Source organism: Diadema setosum, chromosome 9 (genome assembly GCF_964275005.1).
Source record: "Diadema setosum chromosome 9, eeDiaSeto1, whole genome shotgun sequence".
Classification (NCBI taxonomy): Eukaryota; Metazoa; Echinodermata; class Echinoidea; order Diadematoida; family Diadematidae; genus Diadema; species Diadema setosum.
This window is the reverse complement of record NC_092693.1, coordinates 15,795,318-15,818,319: the sequence shown is the minus strand read 5'-3', so window position 1 is coordinate 15,818,319 and position 23,002 is coordinate 15,795,318. Positions and strand designations below refer to the sequence as shown.

Sequence of the window (23,002 nt, the reverse complement as noted above, 5' to 3'; positions counted from 1 at the left end):
CCAAGTACTTACTGATCTTGAGATTCTCCCGCCTGAAACCCCTAGCAAGGAGACTCCAAGTTGATGTGCCCAAGATGTGCGCAAAGCGCACATCATGAGTGCGAAGTTCCTTGCGGCCGGGTCCAGGGCCATAGATAGGGTTCTACATGCAGATGCTCTCTCGTTTATCTAAGGCTTATTTTTTCAACATACGATGGCAATAAGTAAGAAATCCTTTCCAAAGGAAGACACAGAGCCAGGGCGGGAGAATCAAATCTCAAGCGGGAAAACGGGAGATTTTGCAAAAATGGGCTTTCGGCGGGAGATCTCCCGTCGAAAACGAGAGAGTTGGAGTCTCTGCTATCCATCCAATAGAAATCACCTATACATTATTCTATTCTCAAGGTTTTGAAGTGAAAAATATGGATGTGTTTACGCATCTGTATGTGTGAATGTACAGTGTATTACGCATGAGTAATACTCTGTGTATACTCATTGTGCAGAATACAAAATATGAAAGGTATGATCGTGAATAGACCGCATGAACTGTCAGTATAAAATATAAAGAGTCTATTTATTCCCTTACATGATCATTCCGGTGTCCTGTTAGTTAGTCTGCTTTATACTTTTCTTCTTTTTCTTCGTTTTTACTTGTTTGGAGGGACTACATGAATTTGAAAACAAATATCTACAGCAGTTGCACAGAGGATAAAAACTAGCTTTAGCTCAAGGGTTTAATCCTCACGAGTTGCTTCGCACAATGCTGGAATACACATATATGACAATGTTCCATATAGAACTTCACGTCCATTGCAGTGTGTAGTCTAGACTCCTATACACTGTACTGGAATTTGTGGTCTTGTCATTCCACTGTTGTAAAATGCTTGGGGTGCAAAAGACACTTATTACCTTAAAAAAGTAAAGATACAGTTTAAAAAAAAAAAGGTTGGTACCCTGTATTGTGGATATCATAGTAATTACTATTCTATGTATATGAATTAATGTACATATTGCAGGGCGCGACACTACTAGTAATTCTTTTTTCTCTGCTGGCCTGCTCGAGCACTAAAATCTCTGAATTTGAAATTTTGGTGGCCTGAAAAAGAGATGTATAGTGGCCCAAAGTGATAGGAAATAAAAATTCACTTAGAATTTCAGCTGCCAAATTGGGCCACCAAAAGAAAACTTTGGTGGCCCAGGATCAATTTTACGTGGCCCCGAGCGACCACTAATGTAGAGCCCTGCGTATATATATTTATATATATAATGAACTATTTTAATTGTTATTTGACAGTTTTGATGAATTGAGAGCTGAGCCTTAAAGGAGACCTCCTGGATGATTTTCAAATCTTTACATTTGAACAACTATAAATTAGTTATAGTGAGGACAGAGTTTCAGATTATATGATAACTGGGATGAAGAATAAGAATATTTTCAAAATTTAGAACAAATTGAAATGAACAAGGATGATGACATGGCAGAGTCACCATACGAATGCACGAGTTTGGGGCTCAAGGAGGCAGAACAAAAGAAGGCATCTGCATGCACAGATCATACACAGGTGAACTCGCAAACAAGCGGTATTGTAATGGAATTACACTGCTACATTACTGAAATATGTGATCCTCCCAATTCATACTCCTTGTTCAGTGTAATTTGTTCAAGGTTTTTCAAAGTATTGTTTTTCTGCTCAAGAACCACAATAAATTCCACAAATCAATACATGGAGTTGTCGATTTATGTACTACATGATGTTAAATTATGAAAATCATCTGGAATGCCCCTTTAAATCAAGATAAACACAGACACTTTGCAATCCACACATCAACACAGACATGCATATATTATTCACCGATATGAACGCACCTTTTTTTTCCTCCACACAATTCTGTTTCCACATGAAATTGTGTTACACTCGACAATCCATATTTTCCTATTGGATGCTTTTTATTCCTTTGTTTTCAACCCCACTAGAACGACACATCTCTACTTGGAGTGGTCTAATAAACTCAGTACTATGGTATGCTTCCATTAAATGTGAATGAATCATGAGGTGGTCTCAAGGCTTACGGTCATTTCTGGTCATCTAACCCTGACAACCGACTGCCCAGCTACGGGTGTGCAATGTGTGGCTATTTGCCCTGCATACTAATAGACATACATGCAATACAAACGAATAGTGACCATCACAATATCTGACTTTTCCTGGCCACCAGAGACATAAATCACAGTGCCCCTTTTCACATCATGTAAAGGTTGCATAAAAATTGCACTTAACCTGTTCCTTACGGGAACCTGGTGGCCTGCATATTAAAGGAGACCTCCAGATGATTTTCAGATTTGTACGTTTGAACAACTACATATTATTTATACCGGGTACAGAGTTTCAGAATTTATAGTGATTGGGATAAGGAATAAGAATGTATTCAAAATTTATACCAAATTGCAATGAACAAGAGAGATGACATGGCAGTCTCACCATAAGAATGCTTGAGTGGTTTCTCAAGGAAGAAGAACAGAAGAAGGCATGCATAGACTCCACACAGGTGAACTTGTTCAGCAAGCGGTATTGTAATGGAATTACACTGCTACATTTCTGAAATCGTGTATGTGAGCCTCCTATGTCATCAACAATGTTCAGTGTAATTAGAAGGTTTTTCAGAGTATGTATTGGGTTTCTCTGCTCAAAGACCACAAGAAATTCCACAAATCTATACATGGAGCTGTCGATTTATGTACTACATGATGTGAAATTATGAAAATCGTCTGGAATGCCCCTTTAAGTCTATGGGGATTTCAAAACTCAGTATGACAACTGAATGGATTAACATGCATGTACAGTTCCTCCACAAAGTCGACTCTCATATGAAGAGGATCAATGTTTGCCATCTCTCTGCATTGCTAGAGGTTCAGGCACTCCATTCACAGATAATCGCTATCAGTTTCATATAAATCAACACAAAAGAATGACACATTTCAGATGATAAAGTTCAGATATTCAAGTAAAGGGAATACTTCCTGTATTTCATATAATCCTCACATGACTTATCATATTCTGCACGCAGGTGATAACAAAGAATTTATTTGTATGTACACATATATATTCAAAATTCACAATTGTTAGCAAAATTGAAAAACTTGTTTGTACTTCAGTTCTGCTTCTCAATGACAAGAGCCATGATTGGTACATGTAAACAGAATACATGGAGCAATGTATTTCCAACACTTTTAAAGTGAACAATAAACCCCCCCCCCCCACAAAAAAAAAGAGACTTGTTCCCTAGTCTATTCACTAAAATGAAAATAATGTGTTTGCTGAAGACTTTATGCAAAGCCCTTTCAAGATTCCAGTTCAGAACATCTCTCAAAGCTTAAAGCAAAGAGGCAAACTAACTTATAAAATAAAAACATACAATAAAAACCTTACAGATATTTCATTTAAGAGTGTAATGGAGAAATGGTACCCCAGGTACACAGTGGGTACTTGTTACAACGAGGACGGACATAGCCAGATTCCTGATATAACGAGGTAATTCTGCAGGTCCCATTCCATTTATTATACTATTTTGTATTTATCCCTGAAATAACAAGATGCTCAATATACCAAAGGAAATTCAAAGGTCCTACGCAGCTTGTTATATCAAGAATCTCCTGTACTACACTTTGAACACTTTGAAGAGGACTAGGAAATATCATAGATGTTGATCGGAAACAATGACAGTATACACTGATAGGTGTAAGCTCAGGCTGTCTTAGTATCTATGTGCTTTTGTGTTCAATGATGGCCTTACACTTCAAGGGACAAAATTCCCTTTACTATAGATATGACGATTAACCAAATGCTAAAACAGGTTTGCCAGCTATATCAAGATATCAAGCGACAAAGACTACAATTGAGATAAAACCCCTCACCAGAGTTTAGTTTCAATACATGTGAAGAGAAAATACTGTCTAATGCATATTTCCTGAGCGTAATATTTCGCAAATCCACGACTTGAGACAATTTAGTATCGTCACTTTTCAAATGAAAAATCGGCCACTTTTCACATTGAAGACACCATACTTTGCATATCACCTGTCACAAGAGGCAATCTTTTTGTGAGTTGTTGATATCACAAATATCAGCGGACTTGGGCAAAATTTGTGAAAATGAAACCCCCGCAAAATCATGGTGTGCGCAGTAAACATAATATATCCAAGATTTCCTGCCCACCCACATGAAGCTGTAGAAGTTTATAATAGGGCTTTTGGATCCTGAATATTCACTAAGCCCGGTGTGTATCATTGACATTGAGATGTGAGGCCATTGTGACACATGGGTGTGATACCATACACTGAAATTAAAGCTAAAAAAGTATTGTAGGTTTATAAATAATAGTCACAGCATATCTTCACAGCAAAGCGGTTACAGTTGTGGGATATCAAATACACACTGTGAGTTTTATCACCATACATTGTATGATGGATATTGCAAAGACTGAAACTTTGGACAAGCACAGCGGGGAGTGCACTGAAATTACCCTGCTTACTGCACACAACACCACACAAATCTCTTTTTGTTCTGATCGTCAAAGACTTGCTGGAACGCCAGTCAGTATTTTGTTGCTAAAAGCTAGTGAGAGAGGGGGATCATGAAGGAGGGTGGACGATCAGAAGGCTGACAGTTCCAGGGCCTCGTGGGATGTCCCAGGCTTCCCTGATGCCATTTCATTACATATTTTACCCTTTGTAAGAACATTTCATCAATATATCTTCCAGCTCACGACTCTATTCATATCATTATGGGTGGTACTCATAATTGTTATCCAAGGTAACTGTGTGAGAGTATGTGGACCGGAGCAGAACATGTTCAAAGTTGTGTGCAGATGACAGACACTAGTGTGAAAAAAGGATTTTGAAATGCAAAAAAAAACAAAAAAACAACAAAAAAAAAAACAAAACAACAACAACAACAACAAATCTTTTGAGAATATATACTCATAACTTAATGACAGGGTTGTACATCATCCTCTGCAAGCACTACATTTATGATAGACGGATCACACACCAAATTTTGTCTACCAAGGGATGTAAACAGCCTTCTGGAGTACTTAATGTGCCATCAGTCCTAGTACACATCAAAAGGTATACTTTCTTTTTTTTAATCTTATTGTTCCATTTGTACACAAATTAACCTGTCCAAATTGCAAGAGAAGTGATTTCAAAATAACGTTAGATGTGGAATAGGACAGGGAGAGACTGTCATCATACACCAACTGCTCCATCGTACGTCAGCTGACCCTCATCGCCATCATCACTTGAATCATCATCACTGTCCATTGCCTGTGCAGCTTCACTCTTCTGCCGGGCTCCATCCACGGTCTCCGAATGCGTCCTCTTCCTCCCGCCTTTGTCTGCGGCGCCCACCACCTGTATGGTGGGGACGACGAGACCCGTCGTCGCCGTTGTCCCGGGAGATGAGTCTCCGGTGCTGGCCAGTTTGACCGTCTTGCCCGGCGTCTGCAGCACGCCTTGCTGGGCCAGGAACGGGGAGAAGAAGACGTTGCCTGTGTTGGGCAGGAGGAACGGGGAGATTCCGGCCAGGCGGCTGGCTGCAGACGCATCGACTGTTATCGTCCGTGGTAGAATGTTCTTTTTCACGGCAGCGACCTGCGGAGAGGAGCTTGCCGTCTTTTTCTTTTTCTTCTTGGGTGAGACTTCCTGACCCGGCACGATGCCTGGGGCAGAGACACTGATTCCCGGAGAAGACATGTCCACCCCTGAGGAGGACACCACCTGCCCCATCCCAACCCCAGAGAAAGTAGCTGGAAAGGTGATACCCCCTAAGGTGTTCTGTCCAATTTGCATAGTGACCTTTGACCCAGGTAGTCTGCCTATTGTCAGTTGGGTTGGGGAGGGAGTGATGCCACTGGCCATTGTCAGGGCAGGTTTGATGGGAATGTGGCGAGACTTGCTGGTTGCTACACGATCCCTCAGCTCCTCGCGCAAGTAGCCCTTGGAGAGAAGTGAATAAAACACAAAGACACTTAAATTCATACCATTAACTCTGATAAAAATTTACAGCAGATGATTTTATGGTGCACAATTTCCAAGATATTCTTAACAGTTAGTTTATTCAAGAATTTCTTGGACCGCTGACTCTGTGTCAGATACAAACTCAAAGAAACATTTGACTCTAATTAATTTCAGATAAAAGGAAGTAAATACAAGCATAAATCACTCAAGGCTGCCTGGAATAAAAAAAAAAAAAATAGAAATACATGATAAACTTGGATATAGGAGCTAAATGAAGGAATGTACAAAGGACATAAAATGCAGAATAGCAATGCACTGGGTTCCCAGGCACATATTTTCAATGCATTTATTTAAGTGTCTGCTACTTAAATCAAGCACTGCGTATGAACTTGAAAAACAAACATTCAAAAATGGCCGTACAAGAAGTGTCAATAAACCGTTTCAGACACTGTTGCTTTTCTAACAAAAAAAAGGAAAAAACTCTTCACAACTCACCTTTGTCTTGACAATGTTCCCCCATTCCATGGCCACATTGTATGAGGGGTGCTTGACCAGCCAATCGGACAGGGCATTGAGGGAGGGACAGTGCTTGCCCGCTAGCCTCTTTCCAGACTCGCGGGAGATCATGCCCACTTTCTCCTCCCCCGTGATCTGGTTCTCATCCAGTCGGATGGGGTTCTTCAGCCGCTTGCGTTTCTTGACAGGAGGCGAGCCAAGGGTTGATGCTGGGACCACGCCCCTCCCAGCGTCCTCCTGGGATTCCTGAGACTGTGAATATTTGAGGGGAAATAAGATGATAACTCCCCCTCTAATTTCAAACATTTTAACATTCAGGAAACTAAAATAAAATTGAAGGAAGACTGTAACTGAAAAGTGAAGCAGCCTTAGGAAGTTTAAAATTAAACTTAACAGATGCCACTCCAATGTGACATGTTATCCATAATGGTAAAAAAAAAATCATATAACATTAGAAAATGGATATGGAAATGTGTAAATAACAGAGGTAACATTAATTATGCATGCTGACATCCTACAAGGCTACTTTTAGATGGGGGTACAATCCGACCTCTCCTATTCGGCCTCCCTTTATCTGAATCTTTCTTTTATCTGGCAGCGATCTCGGTGTGATTTTTTTTTACCAATCTCATAATTACCGGAGACAATGGGATTTCAAACTCAAACAAATTCCTATACACACTCACATGAATTACATACTATTCCCAACATAATTAACATACATTCACATCTAATTTTCATCTATAAATAACATGCATTCAGACATTCACTACCCCCAAATCACCGCAAGAACTTGAACTGAAAACTTTTCATTAAATCAGGGCATGGTACAAGCGATAGTTCATTGAGCAAATTATCAGAGAATTCTGAACGCAGACCAGCTGACCCCTGGGACAACTATGATGAGGATGTGACATGTCCACGCAAAATTGATACATTTGCACATGTAGCTACCGCTGGGTAGGCAGCCGCGTGTATTAAACAATGAGTCTCCCATATCAGGCCAAATCCCTTATCCGGATAAGCGCCCGACAGTCCCGACATGTCAGGACAAGGAGAGGTCGGACTGTATAATAAAATTCACATCACATGCTTACTTCAGAAGCTGCTGTGGAAGTGGTCGGGTCAGTTGACTGACCAGTCCCTGAGCCAGGTTTGTGCTTGTGCTTCTTCTTTTTCTTCTTTAATTGCTTGGCCAGTGGGTTGGAGGCATCCTGACAAGAAATCCACATAAGAACGAAGAGATGCTAACGATTTTTCTTAATTAACTGACATTACTGTAAACCCAGAAACATTCGCAGCATGAAACTTCTGTGAATCGGAGCTAACAGCATTTTTGTAGCGGGAAATTTTTGCAGGATGTTATGGGCATCCAATCCACTGTGTAAAAAAACAACAACAAAAAACAACAACATTTAAAACTTTTGTGTACATTTTAAGTCGTGGCTCCTTGCAAAATTTGACGAAGTTTCACACACAAAAAAAAATAATTGTACACGCACATTCCACATCAAGTGTTATCTGCATCGTCTTATTTTGTGATCAGGTTTAAGAGACTGAACAAAATTGTAAGTTCATGAACTGCAGCTAGAATGTGTGAGTCTTCCAGGATTACATCTTGCACTGCTGTGCAGAGATATTACACAATTAATCAACCCATCCTTTTCTTAATACAACTATGAATCTCCCCTCAGAATATGGCATGCTTGTCGAGAACATCAGATAAGCTTTACTCTGATTTGTGTGTGTGCGTGGGGGGGGGGGGGGGGTGGGGGGGAGCACATTGTCTGAGTGTAAGATCACATCAAAAGAAGTGCTGGGGCAGGCTGCTGCTCGAGATTTCAATGCCCATTCTATTATACACTCTCTTCAATGTGGTTCCCGAGACACTTAATGCAGGTGCTTCCTGCCTTTAAGAGCAGCATTCTCTGAGAAAGCTTTGTGTGGCCTACTTGGGTCTCCTTTGGAGGACAAAAGGACCCATTCCACCAGGGGAGAGGGGGATCACTGGGTTCTCTTCCTTTGTACTCTGTCAAGAAAATTAATTACCACAGCTCCAGACATTCAAAGACTACTCCCATTGTTGCAGGGGATAATATAGAAACTTCCTGGCCTGAATGTCACTAAAGCTGGGTAGATTAGCAGTGATTGCTTGCAATGCCCGAGGTGTGGTCATCCTTGAAAACATAAGAACTCAAGCCTCAAAACAAGTTCATTGTCAAGCATACAAGAAAATGCAGCAACTGAATGGAAACAGCTATCAAGCACATTCTTGTACTAGTTTTGAATCACTATTATGCAGAATGCCTTTACATCTTAGGTGACATTAGTCCTCACAATGGTGCTCAGATGATGAAACAAGACCAAGTTTGACAGCTATTTTTTTTTCCCATGTTATCTCTCAACAGTCCCATGGTTTTTCTCACTTTTAAGCAACACTATGCAATAGTCCACATAAAATGGAAAGAGAAAGGGGTCACATTTAAAGTGCAATCTCTGTACAACAGCAAGGAAGAGTGTATGTGGACCAAAATTTGAGTCTTAAAATCCCTCTATATTTGAACACTACAAATTCTTGACCACTTACCACTGGCTTCTTGAGTTTGACTATCCTTCCATCCAACTTCACAGTTTGCACCTTGACCTTCTTCTTCTTCTTGACCATCCCCTTGCGGCTGAGGTCCAGCACGCCGACCACCTTGCCCTCGGCCGGGCCCCGCCCTTCCCTGACAAAGTCCGGCACTGCCTTGAACTCAGTGTCGTGGATGTGGTAGTTGGACGTCGGCGGCGGAGCAGGGGGTGCCGGAGTCGCTGCTGGGATGGCTGCGGGACTTTCACTCATTGGAGGAAGGGCACCACCAGTAAATGCCGCCATCATGGCCTGGTTTTGACGCATGAGGGCAGCAAACTGGGCAGCTAGATTAACATATAAAAATGCAAGAGGAGATTTTAGTACTGTATACGTGGACTATTTAATGGTATTTTTATTCTTGTGAGTTGACCAATATTACGGAAATTAATAACTCGAGAAAATATTACCTTCAATAACATTAAAGCTCTGTACATCATGTCGAAGGTGGGAAAATTGTTAGCTTTTGTTTTTTTGTTCAAAACGATACTTTTTGGTGGTTGGAAATCCAACTGTCTGTGTGTGTGTGTCTGTGCATTGGTGGTGTTTTTGGCCACAAACTTCTCTTATCAAAAAAAAAAAAAAGTTTCCTTTAATGTTTCCTTTAATGTTTCATTCAATGTTTCCTTCAATATTTCCTACTTGTACTCCTTCTCTCAAGAGCTTTTGGAGCTCCTTGGTACATTGTTGTAGCTCCTTGGTACATTGTTGTACCTGAGGAAAGAGATACGAGCATCACAGAGGATGAAGTCTCGACTTCCACTACAGTATCACAGAATGCAGCATACGAGTCATTTCATAAAAGCCATCCAGAGTGCTGCACACAATGCAATAATTGATGAAACAAAAGGCTTACCTCTTTGCGCATCCAACATCAGCTTCTTCTTCTTTTTCTTCTTTTTGACTGTTCCATCGGGATTCTATCAACATAAATCCAAACAAAGAAACATAAATCAGATTAAAAAAAGATCAATTATATCACTTTGTGACACTTATTTATTTGTGTCACTTTGTGACACGAATTTATCCCTGCAAAACTATGCAGATGTTTTGAGCTTCCTGATCAGTTATTTTAAGTTGTCAATCACAAGGATTATTCAGATTTCAAATGTCTGCATTTCTCTCTGTGAGAGTCAACATCATATCAGGAAGGCACACTCATACTGGACAAGTTAGGCAACAGAGAATGACACACTTTGTGCAGATTAATTTTCACTAATAGCCCTCTTTCTAGACATATCCATGCGTATTCATACGCACAGAACAGGTGTCTGTGCTGTCTCAATACGTGTACAAGTAGCAGCCATACTCCCCAAACTTGAAATCGGTCAGTGTTAGCAGGCTGACCCCACGATCATGACGTAGTTACGGTAGCTAGTGTTAGGCTACTTGTCAAATATCACCTGTTTAACCGAGCCCTAATATTTGTGTTGGCAATTACATGCCTATCTCAACTGGCTATTGCCTGCCCCATAGGGATTCTGATCAATATGATCATCGTGTCAAGGAAAAACACATCATTTTTATAGTAACTCAAATGATGAAAATACAAAAGGGGTGGTGCAAGTTTGTCCACTGAAAGTCCATACGAAAATAAAGCTTTCGCCTGACAGAAAGTGTTGGTTCTAATCCTTATAATCCCATGAATGTGGATAATTACGCAGTACCCGCTGCATGCTATAAGGATTAGAACAAACACTTGCTGTTGGGCGAAAGCTCGGTGGTCTAGTGGAGATGACGCCTGTCCGGTGATCAGGAGGTCGTAGGTTCGAATCCTACTCGAGTATGTACGCCCATGATCTTTTATCATGGCTACTACTAAAACACTGATCAATTCAGTGCTTATTTACGTCGATGTAGGGCAATTTGTCAATCAGTTGCAAATACTATCTTATGGTAAAAATATGATTATTTTGAAATTATCACGATGTGGGTACACAGTTAGGTTACGAGCATCCCAGAGATATTTTCCCATGTTCCTTCCAATGATAAACCTCCTTCAGTGTCACAAATCCCCGAGCACTAACCAGCTGTGGGGCAGCCCTCTTCCGTCCCGCACTCATGCCACCGGCGTAGTTGTGCTCCAGTCCTCCCCTGGGGCCCGGCGCATCCGTGTCCTCAAAGACAGGCTCCACTACAGGGGGTTGGTGGTGGTGCCTGCGCCCGGGCCACTCGTTGTTCAGCACAAGATGGCTAAGCTGCTCCAGTCTGTGAACAATCACTCGGTCCTGGTGGACAAAAATACCAAACAACATTTCTGAGTCTTGTGGGGCTCTACACACTTCCACTCTAAGTAAAATGACTTGTCCACATTGTTTTTCTGATCTATCATAAGACACGCACTGTCAGTTTAACTTCCAACGAGTACAACTCTGTAACCATTCCTCTGTGGTGGTCACTAAAAGAAGGAAACTAAACTAAGCCAAAACAACTCTGGAAAGTTTGAAAGTTTATCAAAAAAAAAAACAACAACAAAAAAAAACAACGAATAGAATTTAGAAGGGAACTAGAAATGTCGCTACGGCGACTGGTATGCCTCCGCCATAATGCGACTGGTATGCCTCCGCATTAATGCATGGTTCTCCTAATAGGTCTATAGTACAATGTCTTGACAATGTGTGATGAGTTTCACACAATTGGCAAAATATTAAAATGACAGGTTTGCCACAAATGTGCTGAATGTTCACTTTCCTAGAACTAGGTTCAATTGGATGAATGATTAAAACGTCAGAGTGCAGGTATTTGGGGGAACTGATGATTTTCACTTGACTTTTGACCCTTTTACAAGTTTATGCATTAGGCGTGTCTTCATCAGCCCGAAGTTCAAACTAGCGGGACATTTTGCGGTCTTAGAAAATAGCCCGATAGAGCGAATGTGCGTCTTCATCAGCTCGAACAGCCTACTTCGGGAAATTAGTCAGAAAATTGACGCATGCGCACTTTGCATCATTACTCTGCCTGGCTCGCTGTTCGAAAGTGGATTTCCCGCTCAAAATCTCCTACAACACCGTATGTACGATACTACAACCAGGGAGGTGAGCAGTACAGGAAATTCTCTCCAAAGGGATATTAATAACGCTACTCTTCTGTCCAGTGACACATTTTATATGAAATGAACGAATTGCAATGTTTAAACAAATCCAAAATACACACAATCTGCAAGAATCTTTAGCTAAGGTAGAGTGGACCAGAAGAAGAAGTTTACAAAAAACAGCAAGCATGCACGGAATCACCTTCCTGGTTTTAAAGATGTCAACAACAGTAGGCCTAGTACACACATGTGATCCTTGAATACGCCGTGAGTGTATGCACTATACACAATCACTAGCTTATACATGCGCTTTCAATAGCCAGCTGGCTAACCAGAAGCGTGGAGGGATCGAGAAAATTTCGGGCTGATGGAGACGCACCCGAAATAGCGCTCTAGTTCACGAACTAGACCAAGATTTCGGGGGAAATTTTCCCGATCAAATAGCGCGCTATTTGCGTCTTCACTACACAGATAGCGCGCTATCTTGACATCGGACTAGTTTGGTAACCGCAAGATAGCGCGCTATTTTGAAACTTCGGGCTGATGAAGACACGCCTATTGAGTAATTTTCAAGGTATTGAGAAAAAGTATAATTTCAGTATCAAATGGTAAAATAGTATTATCTAAACCTGGCCTTTGACCTTTGACCTCACAGTTCCAAAGAGAATCACTGTTAGGTAGAACATGCATAAATATGTAAGTTTCATGATAATACTTTGAGTTACTTTTGAGATATGGAGGAAAAAGTGCAATTTAGCACTTTCACTTGACCTGTGACCTTTTGACCTTTGACCTTTTGGCAAGAAACTTCCCACAGAATATATATTGGTTAATACATGCATACATCAAGTTAAAAAAAAATCCTTCAGGCATTGCATAAATATAAGGAAAGTAGTGATATTTTGAGGAGTTGACCTTGACCTTTGACCCCCTGACCCCCAACTTCCCTAGGTAATCACTGCCCATCGGTACATGCATATAAACTAAGTTCTATGAAGATACCTTGAACCATTTGCGAGATATGGAGAAATACTTGAAATTTAAACCTTTTTTTCACAAAATAACCTGTGACCTTTGACCTTTGACCCCGTGACCCTAAAATCCAAACAAAGTATTATCCCCCCAGGATATACCTTCATACCAAGTTTGATGCAAAACCACCTCACGGTTCTTGAGATATCGACAAAAACAAAACGGGACGGACGTACGACCTGAAAACATAATGCCTCCGGCCACTTCGTTGGCAGAGGCATAAAAAGAGCTGTCATCATTTACCAGAGTTAATACTTTCATCCATGGCAACTCACAGATATACTAGCATGTTGGCCTAAATTTCAAATGTTCACACATATTTCATTTTAGAAAGCATGTTACCATACATGTATAAACCAACTGAAACATTCTTTCATTCAGCAATTGCAACAATGGATGTGAAACAAGAATCCATTGCTTACCTTTGGCCACCGGAATGTCGGGACAACCACCTTTGGGGCCGTCTCCTTTTTCTTAGTACTGCTTGGTTTGTTTCCGTCTCCCCCAGCGATAAATGCGCCATCTTCCCTCTTCAAGCCTGGAATGTTGTTTGCCCTGTCTCCCTGCATCAAAACCTGCTGCAGAACTGACATGGCTGGTTTCTCCTCCCTTGCCTCATTCCCCATACCAGCGTGGTCACTGTCCATGGCATGCTCTGCGTGGAAGTTTACAGCACCAACTCCATCTTTTGTCTCATCGTCGAGGTAGTAGTTGCTCGCGATGTTTTCGCTTTTGAGAGCGAACGAGCTGGACGCCTCGTCATCCTCATTTCCCGAGACTTTGCTTGAGCCGTCCATGCTATCGTCAGCAAGTTCAAGTTTCTCCGCTTTGAGCAATCCTTCCTGATCTTGTCTTGGTTCATTGTCCTCATCGTCGTCATCATCATCGTCGCGGCCCGATCCCAAGCCCTCATCCATATCCTCATCCATGCTGTTACCCCCCTGGCTTAACCTATCTGAACTGTTTGGCCCCGAGTCCAGAGGCAGCTTGGAGTCTAGTCCTGCCAAGCCAAGCCTATCTCTCTGCTCCCCATTTTCTTCCCCTTCTATTGCCGTAGGCTCTCCCTCTCTAGTCCTTTCACCCCCATCTCCATTCCCGAGCACCACATTGCCATTATTCTCCCCTGTTCTTTCACTTTTCACGTCATGTGCAACCTCTCCATTACCCAGCGATACATTTTCCGGTCCACCTGCTGGGGCAGTGACTCCTCCGTCCTGGCCCGTTGGTGCAGCCCCTGGAGGAGGTTGCTTCTTCTTGCGAGGCACACCCTTCTTGGGGCCCGGTTTCTTCAGGCCAGGCCTCCGCTGAAAGGGGCCGAAGCGCATGCCAGGTGCCCCTGGCTGTCCAATGGCTGTGGGTGGGGGAGGCATGGCAGCAGCCGCTTCAGGGAACTTCTCCTTCAGCTCCTTGAAGCACAGCTCTTCATCGTTGATCATGGCATGCTGACTTTCCTGTCGATTTATTCCATACCTAGAAGCCATGGGGGGAGGGGACAAAAAATAATTATATATAGTGTAATATAACGAAGATGGCTGGGAAATTTTTAGCGATTAGCAATGCTATGCAGACCTCAAGATAGCACACATCCCTCAGAACTTGTTTCATTTTCCTCCACTTCCATGATGCGCTAAGGAAAGACGGCACAAACTCTGATTAACGCAACGCTAAGGAATGAAGATCAAAATGTCTAGTCATTCACATCTCTCATACTTCCGTTCATCTACAAGAATCCCGACAGGAAATTATTAACACAACTAGGTACACAAATGGGTGTGTTTCAATGGAGAAGAATTCACCAGCATCAGTCCTCTTATGAGACAAAACCCATTTCCTTTCTGACTTGGCATTTGCATCATTAGCAAATTGTTAGGTAACTAACCTACACATGACAAATTACTTTTAAAACATCAGGATAAATGCAAACAGCGCACTCAATTTATGTGCTGTGATATCACTTTTTTGGTAATTCTATTCTAACAGTTGACAAAGAAACACAATGCAGGGAGTAGGGAAAGTGATGCGGCCACCCACCTGCAGACACCGATGATGAGGTCTTTGTCGTGGCGACCCAGCTCCCACCAGTCGGGTAGCTCCATGCTGGGCCGGCACTTCCTCAGCCGCTCGTCGAGTTCGGGGTGGGGCAGGATCTGCGTGCGGATCTTGTTGAGGAGCTCGATGCGGGAGAGACACTTGCTGGCCCTCTCCTCTGTGATCTCCTCGATGGTGAAGTCTTGCAAGGGTGTGGCGGCTGTCAGAGATGGAAGCATAGACATTCTAAGGCAGTTTGACCTATGGGTAATCTCAAGCCGTATTTATCCTGCCACTGTCATGGACAAACCTGTCACACTTGTAAATATCTGCATGGAAAAAAAGGCTACCTCACACCCACATGGATACCTGGCAACTCTAAAATTCTGTAAATAGGAATAATTGGGAGAAAATGGTGCGAAAATGGGAATTGGATCACCACAAGGTTAAATGAAGCAGCTCCTTTGAAAAAAAAAGAAAAGAAAAAAAAAGTTCTTATGAGATGGAAACAGTCAGCAGGTATGCACGAGGCAAAACAAACGGTTCATCGACAGGGCCACTTTGTTAGTATAACAAATTCACTCTTGATCAGCATTGCAGAACACCATCAGTGAGTCAGTGAAAATGATATTTTTGTCATCATTTCAAGAGTGCAGCAAAATCACACCAGCTCATCTCGCTTGGATTGAAATTGACTTTTATTTGATGCATACTCTGTTACACGTTCTTAGCAGCTGGATGAGCACAACCTGAAATACATCATGCCTTTGAATCGAAACCCAGGATCCATAAAGTTGTATGCATATTGAACTTGAGAACAATAACTTTACATTCAATTTATGGATGGAAAAAGACAAAACTTTCATCTCCTTCCACATAGATATATTCGAATATGATAAATAACAGAAGAGGAAAGACTGTTGGCCAAGCATACCATATCCCAACTGAATGACAAACTGAAAACAAATATGACGCAAGAATCGTGAATTTGAATACATACCGTATCCCTCTGGTATTTCATCTGCCCTCTTGCACACTCGCAGGCACATGGAGTAGTAATGCTCGTAGAACTCCGTCATCTTCTCCTCATACTTCCTGTCCAGCTTGGCGAGCCGCTTGAAGCGCTCCCAGCGGTACTTGCCCGTGTTGGGGTCCTTGTCCACGCCAAACGCTGTCAGGATGCGGTAGAAATCTGCCTCTTCTCGCCGTGACCACCTGTGGGAAAATTACAACAAAAAATAAATAAAAAGTTAGAGATTTGTAAAATGAGACAAGTACCGAACCAGTTCTGTAGGTTCCCCTTAATATCACTTTTCCTTGTTTAGCACCTCGTAAATTGAAGAGATTATTCATATATACACAGATTATGCAAGACCTGTGATCATTGTGATGACCCTAGATGATTTGTAAGAGGAATGTTTACTGTAAAATGAGAAATGTACGCGCGCATTTTAATTTTGCGAATTTTGCGAGTGCCAAGACTTGTGAAATTAAAATGCACGCGAAAGTTCTTGTCTACACTATATGCATTGAATGCCAGTGTCAATTCAAGAAAATTTCATGACACAAAAAAGGCCATCGGCTCCAATTCGCGAAATTTCATGCCGCGAATATATCATGTTTTACAATAGTTAATTTCATAACTTCCCATGCAAAATGGAATGCTGCATCTACAAAGAAACCTGACTTTTAGATAGCCACAATGCATCCACAATAACACATATTGTCCTCCCAGACTTCCTAGACACTAAAATATCCCATTATGAGCAACATATATCATGCAGAATATGGTAAAATGACATGTAGCAACTACTACGACTCTTTATAGTTCACATCATTCACAGACATCATTACAATGTTTATCCTTTGCGAATCTACTACATTTAAATTTTCTTCGGACAATTTACCAACTTCTCTCTAAGGAATTTGGAGCTGATGGTTTGATATCACAAACACAAAAGAGACCGATGATCTCTCCAACAACTTACTTCTGAGCATTTTCAATCTTGCGCAACTCCCTCTGGCGTAGCTGCTCCTGCATCCTCAGCATCTTCACTTGCTCTTTCTGAAAGATTAGAGGTAGACAACATAGCATTACAGATAATCCCCTCTCAGTCACTTCCTTCCAACACTTACATCTATTTACAAACTCACTAACCATCAATACCTGCTTTGGTGAAATACTTGAGGCTTTTACTCAATCAAGGTAATCTATCCTTTTCTTTTCTTTTTTTTCCCCACATACAGCATGAAAAACCACATTCAAAAGACAGTTTGATGATAACATCTTTATACAGCGCAAACTTACAGGGTTATCTTTGAAGCTTCATATCTGAGGATTGCAATGTATAGTTCTATCCAGTCTAAAAGAATGTTTCAAATGCAAAACCCAGAATGCCTATTTTTTGATTCACCAGGATGAAAGAATCAAAGAAACTAGAAATGTCGCTATGGCGACTGATGCCTCCGCCATAATGCATGATTCTCCCAATAGGCGTATAGTACAATGTCTTCACAATGTGTAATCCATGACAGTTTCACATAACTGGCAAAATATTGAAATGACAGGTCTGTCAGAAATGTCTTGATCTGGGTTTGCTATAATTTTTTTAAGAGTGCAGGTACACATATTTGGGGAATTGAGAATTTTTACTTGAATTCTGATGGACCTTTTTATTAGTTTAGGCATTGAGTAATTTCCAAGGTATGAAGAAAGAGTGTAATGATGGTACAATATATATATATATATATATATTTTTATTTATTTATTTATTTTTTTTTTTGGGGGGGGATTGAAACCTGGCCTTTGACCCTAAACCTCTGACCTTTGACCTTCTGGCTGGAAATTTCCCGGAGAATCTCCATTAGGTAATGCATGTATTAAGTTTTGAAACTAATAATGCAAGCATTGCATATACTAGTATATGAGGGACATAATAAAATTCTGAGGAGTTGACCTTGACCTTTGACCCCCTGACTATTGACCCATGACCCCTAAATTCCCTAGATAATCCCTGCCAGTCAGTACATGCATATTTACCAAGTTCCACGAAGATACATTGAACCATTTGCGAGAAAAGTGATATTGCAACATTTTCACCTCACCTTTGACCTTTTGACCTTTGACCTTATGACATGAAACTCTCTCTGGAGAATCTTTACGCAGTAGTACATGTCCACACCAAGTTTCAAGAAAATACCTTTGGGGCATTGCATAGATATGGGGGAAATTGCAACATTTGTAGCATTTGACCTTGACCTTTTGACCTTTGACCTCTTGCCAATGTCACTAAAATCTACTCAACTAATTGTCCCATCATACATCATCCTTGGACCAAGTTTGATGAAAGCTGCTTCATCCAGTTTTGAGTTATCACGTAAACAGATAAATTTTAGGATTTGACCTTGATCTTTGACCTTTGTCCGATTTCACTGAAAAACTAATCAAGTAATTGTTTTATCATACATCATCCTCCAACAAAGTTTGGTGAAATTTGCTTGATGCAGTCTTGAGTTATCGCGTAAGCGGATACAATTTCATGATTTGACCTTGACCTTTGACCTTTAGCTGATTTCACCCAAAATCTAATCAAATAATTGCCCCATCATACTTCATACTTGGACCAAGTTTGGTAAAATTCCAGTAAATATTACTCAAGTTATCGCGTAAACAAAAGCGGACGGACGTACGGACGTACAGACGTACGGACGGACGTACGGACAACCCGAAAACATAATGCCTCCGGCACCACTTCGTGGCGGAGGCATAAAAAAAGGAGAAAAGGGCCTGCAGTTTCTATCCACAAATGTATACTTCATTCCATGGGAACTCTGATCTTAGACATTGCTCCATACCTTTTCTCTCTTTTGCGCCTTCAGCTGTCTCTTTTTGTTGTCTCTCTGGTAAGCAGCCACGAGTCGCCTCAACCTGGTGTTCAGGTCAGGGGCTGTTGGGAAGAGCAGTTTGCCTGGTACAGCAGCTGTAAAAGGAAGCACACAATATCCATTAACACCTTCAATAAATCACATATACGCCATATCTTTTGCTGACTTGATTTTGCACAGAAAACACATGAAATCATGTAGATGATTGTGTGCAAGCTCATTACCGGATAATAGAAAGATCCAGAAAAGTGATGGTTGGATAACTTGAGGTCGAACTGCATATGACTTTGCCAAAGGCCGCATAATGCCTGCATGGCATCAGGTTACATGTAACAGATTCTGATGACTACGGCCACTAAGTCAGTCTGACTTACTGAGGCATGATGAAAAACGAGGGCATGGGATAGGAAATTCTGGCTGACTGGGTTAACCAAACTCTTGATCAGCATTGCAGAACACCATCACAAAATCAGTGAGAAAATGTATGAATTCTTTCATCACCTCAAGAGAATGGTGAAACCCAACCTGCCACTGCCATGTATCATGCTGAGTTCATCTTCAAGCAAAGCATCTCATATTCACACATACAAAAACTATACACGCAGCAGTGAGTATGCTTTTCTCTATACTGTATACGCCGAATATTTCGTGAGGTTTTTATTTTCGTGAATTTCGCGAGTCGGGTGCTATTCACGAAATTAAAGATACGCGAAAATATTAATTCCGATCCCGATGTGAATGTGACGTATGCATGTACATTTGTCCGTTCAGTACACGACTCCACGATCGCGAATTTAACAACTCGCGAAATTGTCAGGAGTTCCTGATTCGCGAAAATTTAGACTCGCGAAATATATGGCGTATACAGTATTTGACTGAAAATGAGTTGAAAACTTCAAACTCAAACACAGGCACTTTGAAAGGTACTTTTAAAGGTACTTTATAAAGGCACTTTCTGAAAGTCCACTGTACCTGTGCAAAAAAAGAAAGTAAATTCGACAGTTCACATGCTGCATTTTCTTTTTTCTTTTTTTTTTGTGTTTCTGTCATCTAATTCCAATACTACTCTCCTAAAGTAAATTAAAACTTTCACAAGGTGATGACACAACTGTACATGAGAGAAGACACAGAGATATTTCACCAATAGAATAAATTCCAATAAGTATAAATTGTCTTTCTATGGACTTCCACCCACACACACAAACCATATCAAGTATTTGACATAATTTATGACTGTCCTTACTTGGCACGATGACGGTAGAGGAAGGTTGCTTTGGTTTGGGTGGTGCAGGAGATGAGGGCCTGGTGCTCGCCGGTGAGACAGACTCATCCTGGGCGGGGATAACAATACAAACATCAGTACATGCACAGCAATTACTAACTTTTTATAAACACTCTCTATTGCTGCACACAAAAGAGGTTTCAACAGTTGCAGCTTCAAGGCATGTTCAACATCACTACAAATTATGCTTTCAAAATCATACCCTGTCCCACCATACTTAAGTATATGATTGTTGGTGTAATTTTGGATTACATTTTTTATATGTATCTACAAGGTGTGGATTTATTATGTAATATAAAAAGGGTAACGACTTCCAGAAGAAATATATGCAGCCAATCTGTGATCAGAGGGTCGGGGACCACTGCCCCCTTAGTTTGAAGTTGGTGTAACTCATGGGTCACTGTGTCCAAAGACCAGAGACTCTCAGTATTAGCATGGCAACTCATCATGTCACAGATGGAAATGCTACTAATCCACTATCAGCGCATATGAACAGCTCAGGCTTAATATCACTTCAGTCACGTTGTTGAGGACTTTGCCTTTCAGACTGCTGGAATGTCTTGCGAGGTGCAGGTTTTACAGTATTGTGACATTGTTGGAAAAATGTTTCCATACATCATCACCCACACAAGACTATTGTGATGTACTGTAAAAGCTATTTTATTGCCGATTGAGGTCGGACATTTTTTAATGAGACATTGTTTTGCAATTTGACACTGAGGCTACCTTAACGTGCACTAAGCAATGCCTGTATGTTCACTCCAACACTGAACTGCATTCCTAGCAACCAAGATCACTGCACTCTCTCACAATGGAGGTTTGTCAATAAAGAGGGATGCATGTAGCATTAGACATAGTGGCATACGTGTGTCTGGCCAGCCATGGCCATGGTTATGGTTTCACCCCTTGTCGGAAGGTGCCAAATGCCACAAAATGAGCACATTGATATTTTTACATCACAAACTGAATGCAATCAAGATCAAGTGATGATAACATCCTATGCTGTTCAATTTGCATCCCCTACAAGTGATTTAGGTAAAATTTAACCCACGCAAATGTAACAGCTTTTACAGTACCATGGGACCAGGAATATTACTTACGGCACTGGCATCCTGGTCCTCCTTGAGGTGCTTGGGTATAGCTGAGGCAGGAATCTCCTTGCCTGACATAGCACCTTGTTGACTCAGCTCTCCTCCAAGCCCATCACCATCTCCGTCATCAGCCTCCATGCCTTCCCCCTCGCCACCTTCCACGTCCAGTTGGCTGCACAGAGGGCGGAGCAAAATACATATCAATCAGTTAATCACTCTTCTAAGCTGTTTCAGGTTTGCAAAAAGTTCAGCCATTTTCTTAAACCATCTAATCTTCGCTTTTGATAAGCCATGTGACTTTTTTCAGTGACTGATCTTCTAATGCAAACAACATAATTCTTTTGCAATCTACGATCTATACTGTTATCATATCTAGCAAAAAATGGAATGTATTAGTAGTTATCACACTCTACTTCAAAACAGCTTCAAATAAAAGTCATTCAGCAACAATAAGAACATTTACAGTGCACCCCGAGACAGAAGAACAATGATTCTGCTGTAATTAACCCCCCATAACTCACTACATTCACAGCAGCAATTATTAAGACATTTCTGTCTTAAAAAACCTGGCAGGACAAGGTTCATCTGTGATCAGAGGGTCGGGGACCACTGCCCCCTTAGTTTGAAGTTGGTGTAACTCATGGGTCACTGTGTCCAAAGACCAGAGACTTTCAGTATTAGCATGGCAACTCATCATGTCACAGATTTTTAAAAATGGTGTCTTACAATAACATTCATCCATACCAATACAAGACATCCCTTCCATTATAATGGCTTTTCATACAGCACCGAGAATACATTGCCACTTTCATCCTAGAAATTCTAGCCCCAAAATCTAATAATGGGCTTGTCAACACCAGGCTATGTGAAAGGCATTCATACCTCGGCACTGAACTTACGCAGAATCTCATACAAAAATTCATTAAACTATGTGTTGCTTCACACAAACCAAGTGTATCACCCTCTGCACAATTCAGAATGGTCTACACAAACTCACGATACACTGCGATTCAGATGTCCCACAAGGAAAAACAGTTTTATCTGCTTCACAAGGGCATGAAGCCTGAGGAGTGCTAATGAGGAAACCGAGACGAAACACAAGTTTGCTATAAAGTAAATCTTACAAATTTTACAGACAATTTCTAAAAGATCAAAGCTACCTCTCATTGAAGTCCTCATTCTCCTGAGCCTGGGCAGCCATGATCTCTCTGTGATCCGGGACACCGCACCTCTCTCTGAAACACAGGCATGGGTCCAGACGGATACCTGCGTACTTCTCATACCCTGTAACATTGAAAGACACATTCAAGGTGACCTCACCATAATGAATCACGTCACACGTTACTAGTATTTGTCAATGAAACTAGAGCTCACTTTTATATCGATCAACCTTCAAGTCTGTCCTTGGAATGTGTCAATTAACGATCATCATTCTCAATTTGAAATGTGTTTGTAACTTTTAATACTTACGCAATTCCAAGACACTTCCCTATGAGCATTAACATGATGATGC

General features: G+C 41.2%; 1 protein-coding gene across 1 annotated transcript in view; it reads right to left on the bottom strand.

Annotated features, from left to right (window-relative positions):
* Positions 1-1,863: 1,863 nt before the first annotated feature.
* LOC140232511 (uncharacterized) overlaps positions 1,864-23,002 on the bottom strand; it is a 44,406-nt gene continuing 23,267 nt past the window's right edge. The window contains exons 28-41 of the mRNA XM_072312605.1: positions 22,650-22,773; positions 21,499-21,661; positions 20,360-20,447; positions 19,087-19,211; positions 17,220-17,296; positions 16,232-16,446; positions 15,235-15,451; positions 13,626-14,673; positions 11,168-11,368; positions 9,997-10,060; positions 9,099-9,427; positions 7,609-7,725; positions 6,491-6,763; positions 1,864-5,974 (exon numbers count right to left, since the gene is read on the bottom strand). Coding sequence (XP_072168706.1) covers positions 5,225-5,974; positions 6,491-6,763; positions 7,609-7,725; positions 9,099-9,427; positions 9,997-10,060; positions 11,168-11,368; positions 13,626-14,673; positions 15,235-15,451; positions 16,232-16,446; positions 17,220-17,296; positions 19,087-19,211; positions 20,360-20,447; positions 21,499-21,661; positions 22,650-22,773 — 3,791 coding nt within the window. The 3' untranslated portion in view covers positions 1,864-5,224. The remainder of the gene's footprint in view (positions 5,975-6,490; positions 6,764-7,608; positions 7,726-9,098; positions 9,428-9,996; positions 10,061-11,167; positions 11,369-13,625; positions 14,674-15,234; positions 15,452-16,231; positions 16,447-17,219; positions 17,297-19,086; positions 19,212-20,359; positions 20,448-21,498; positions 21,662-22,649; positions 22,774-23,002) is intronic.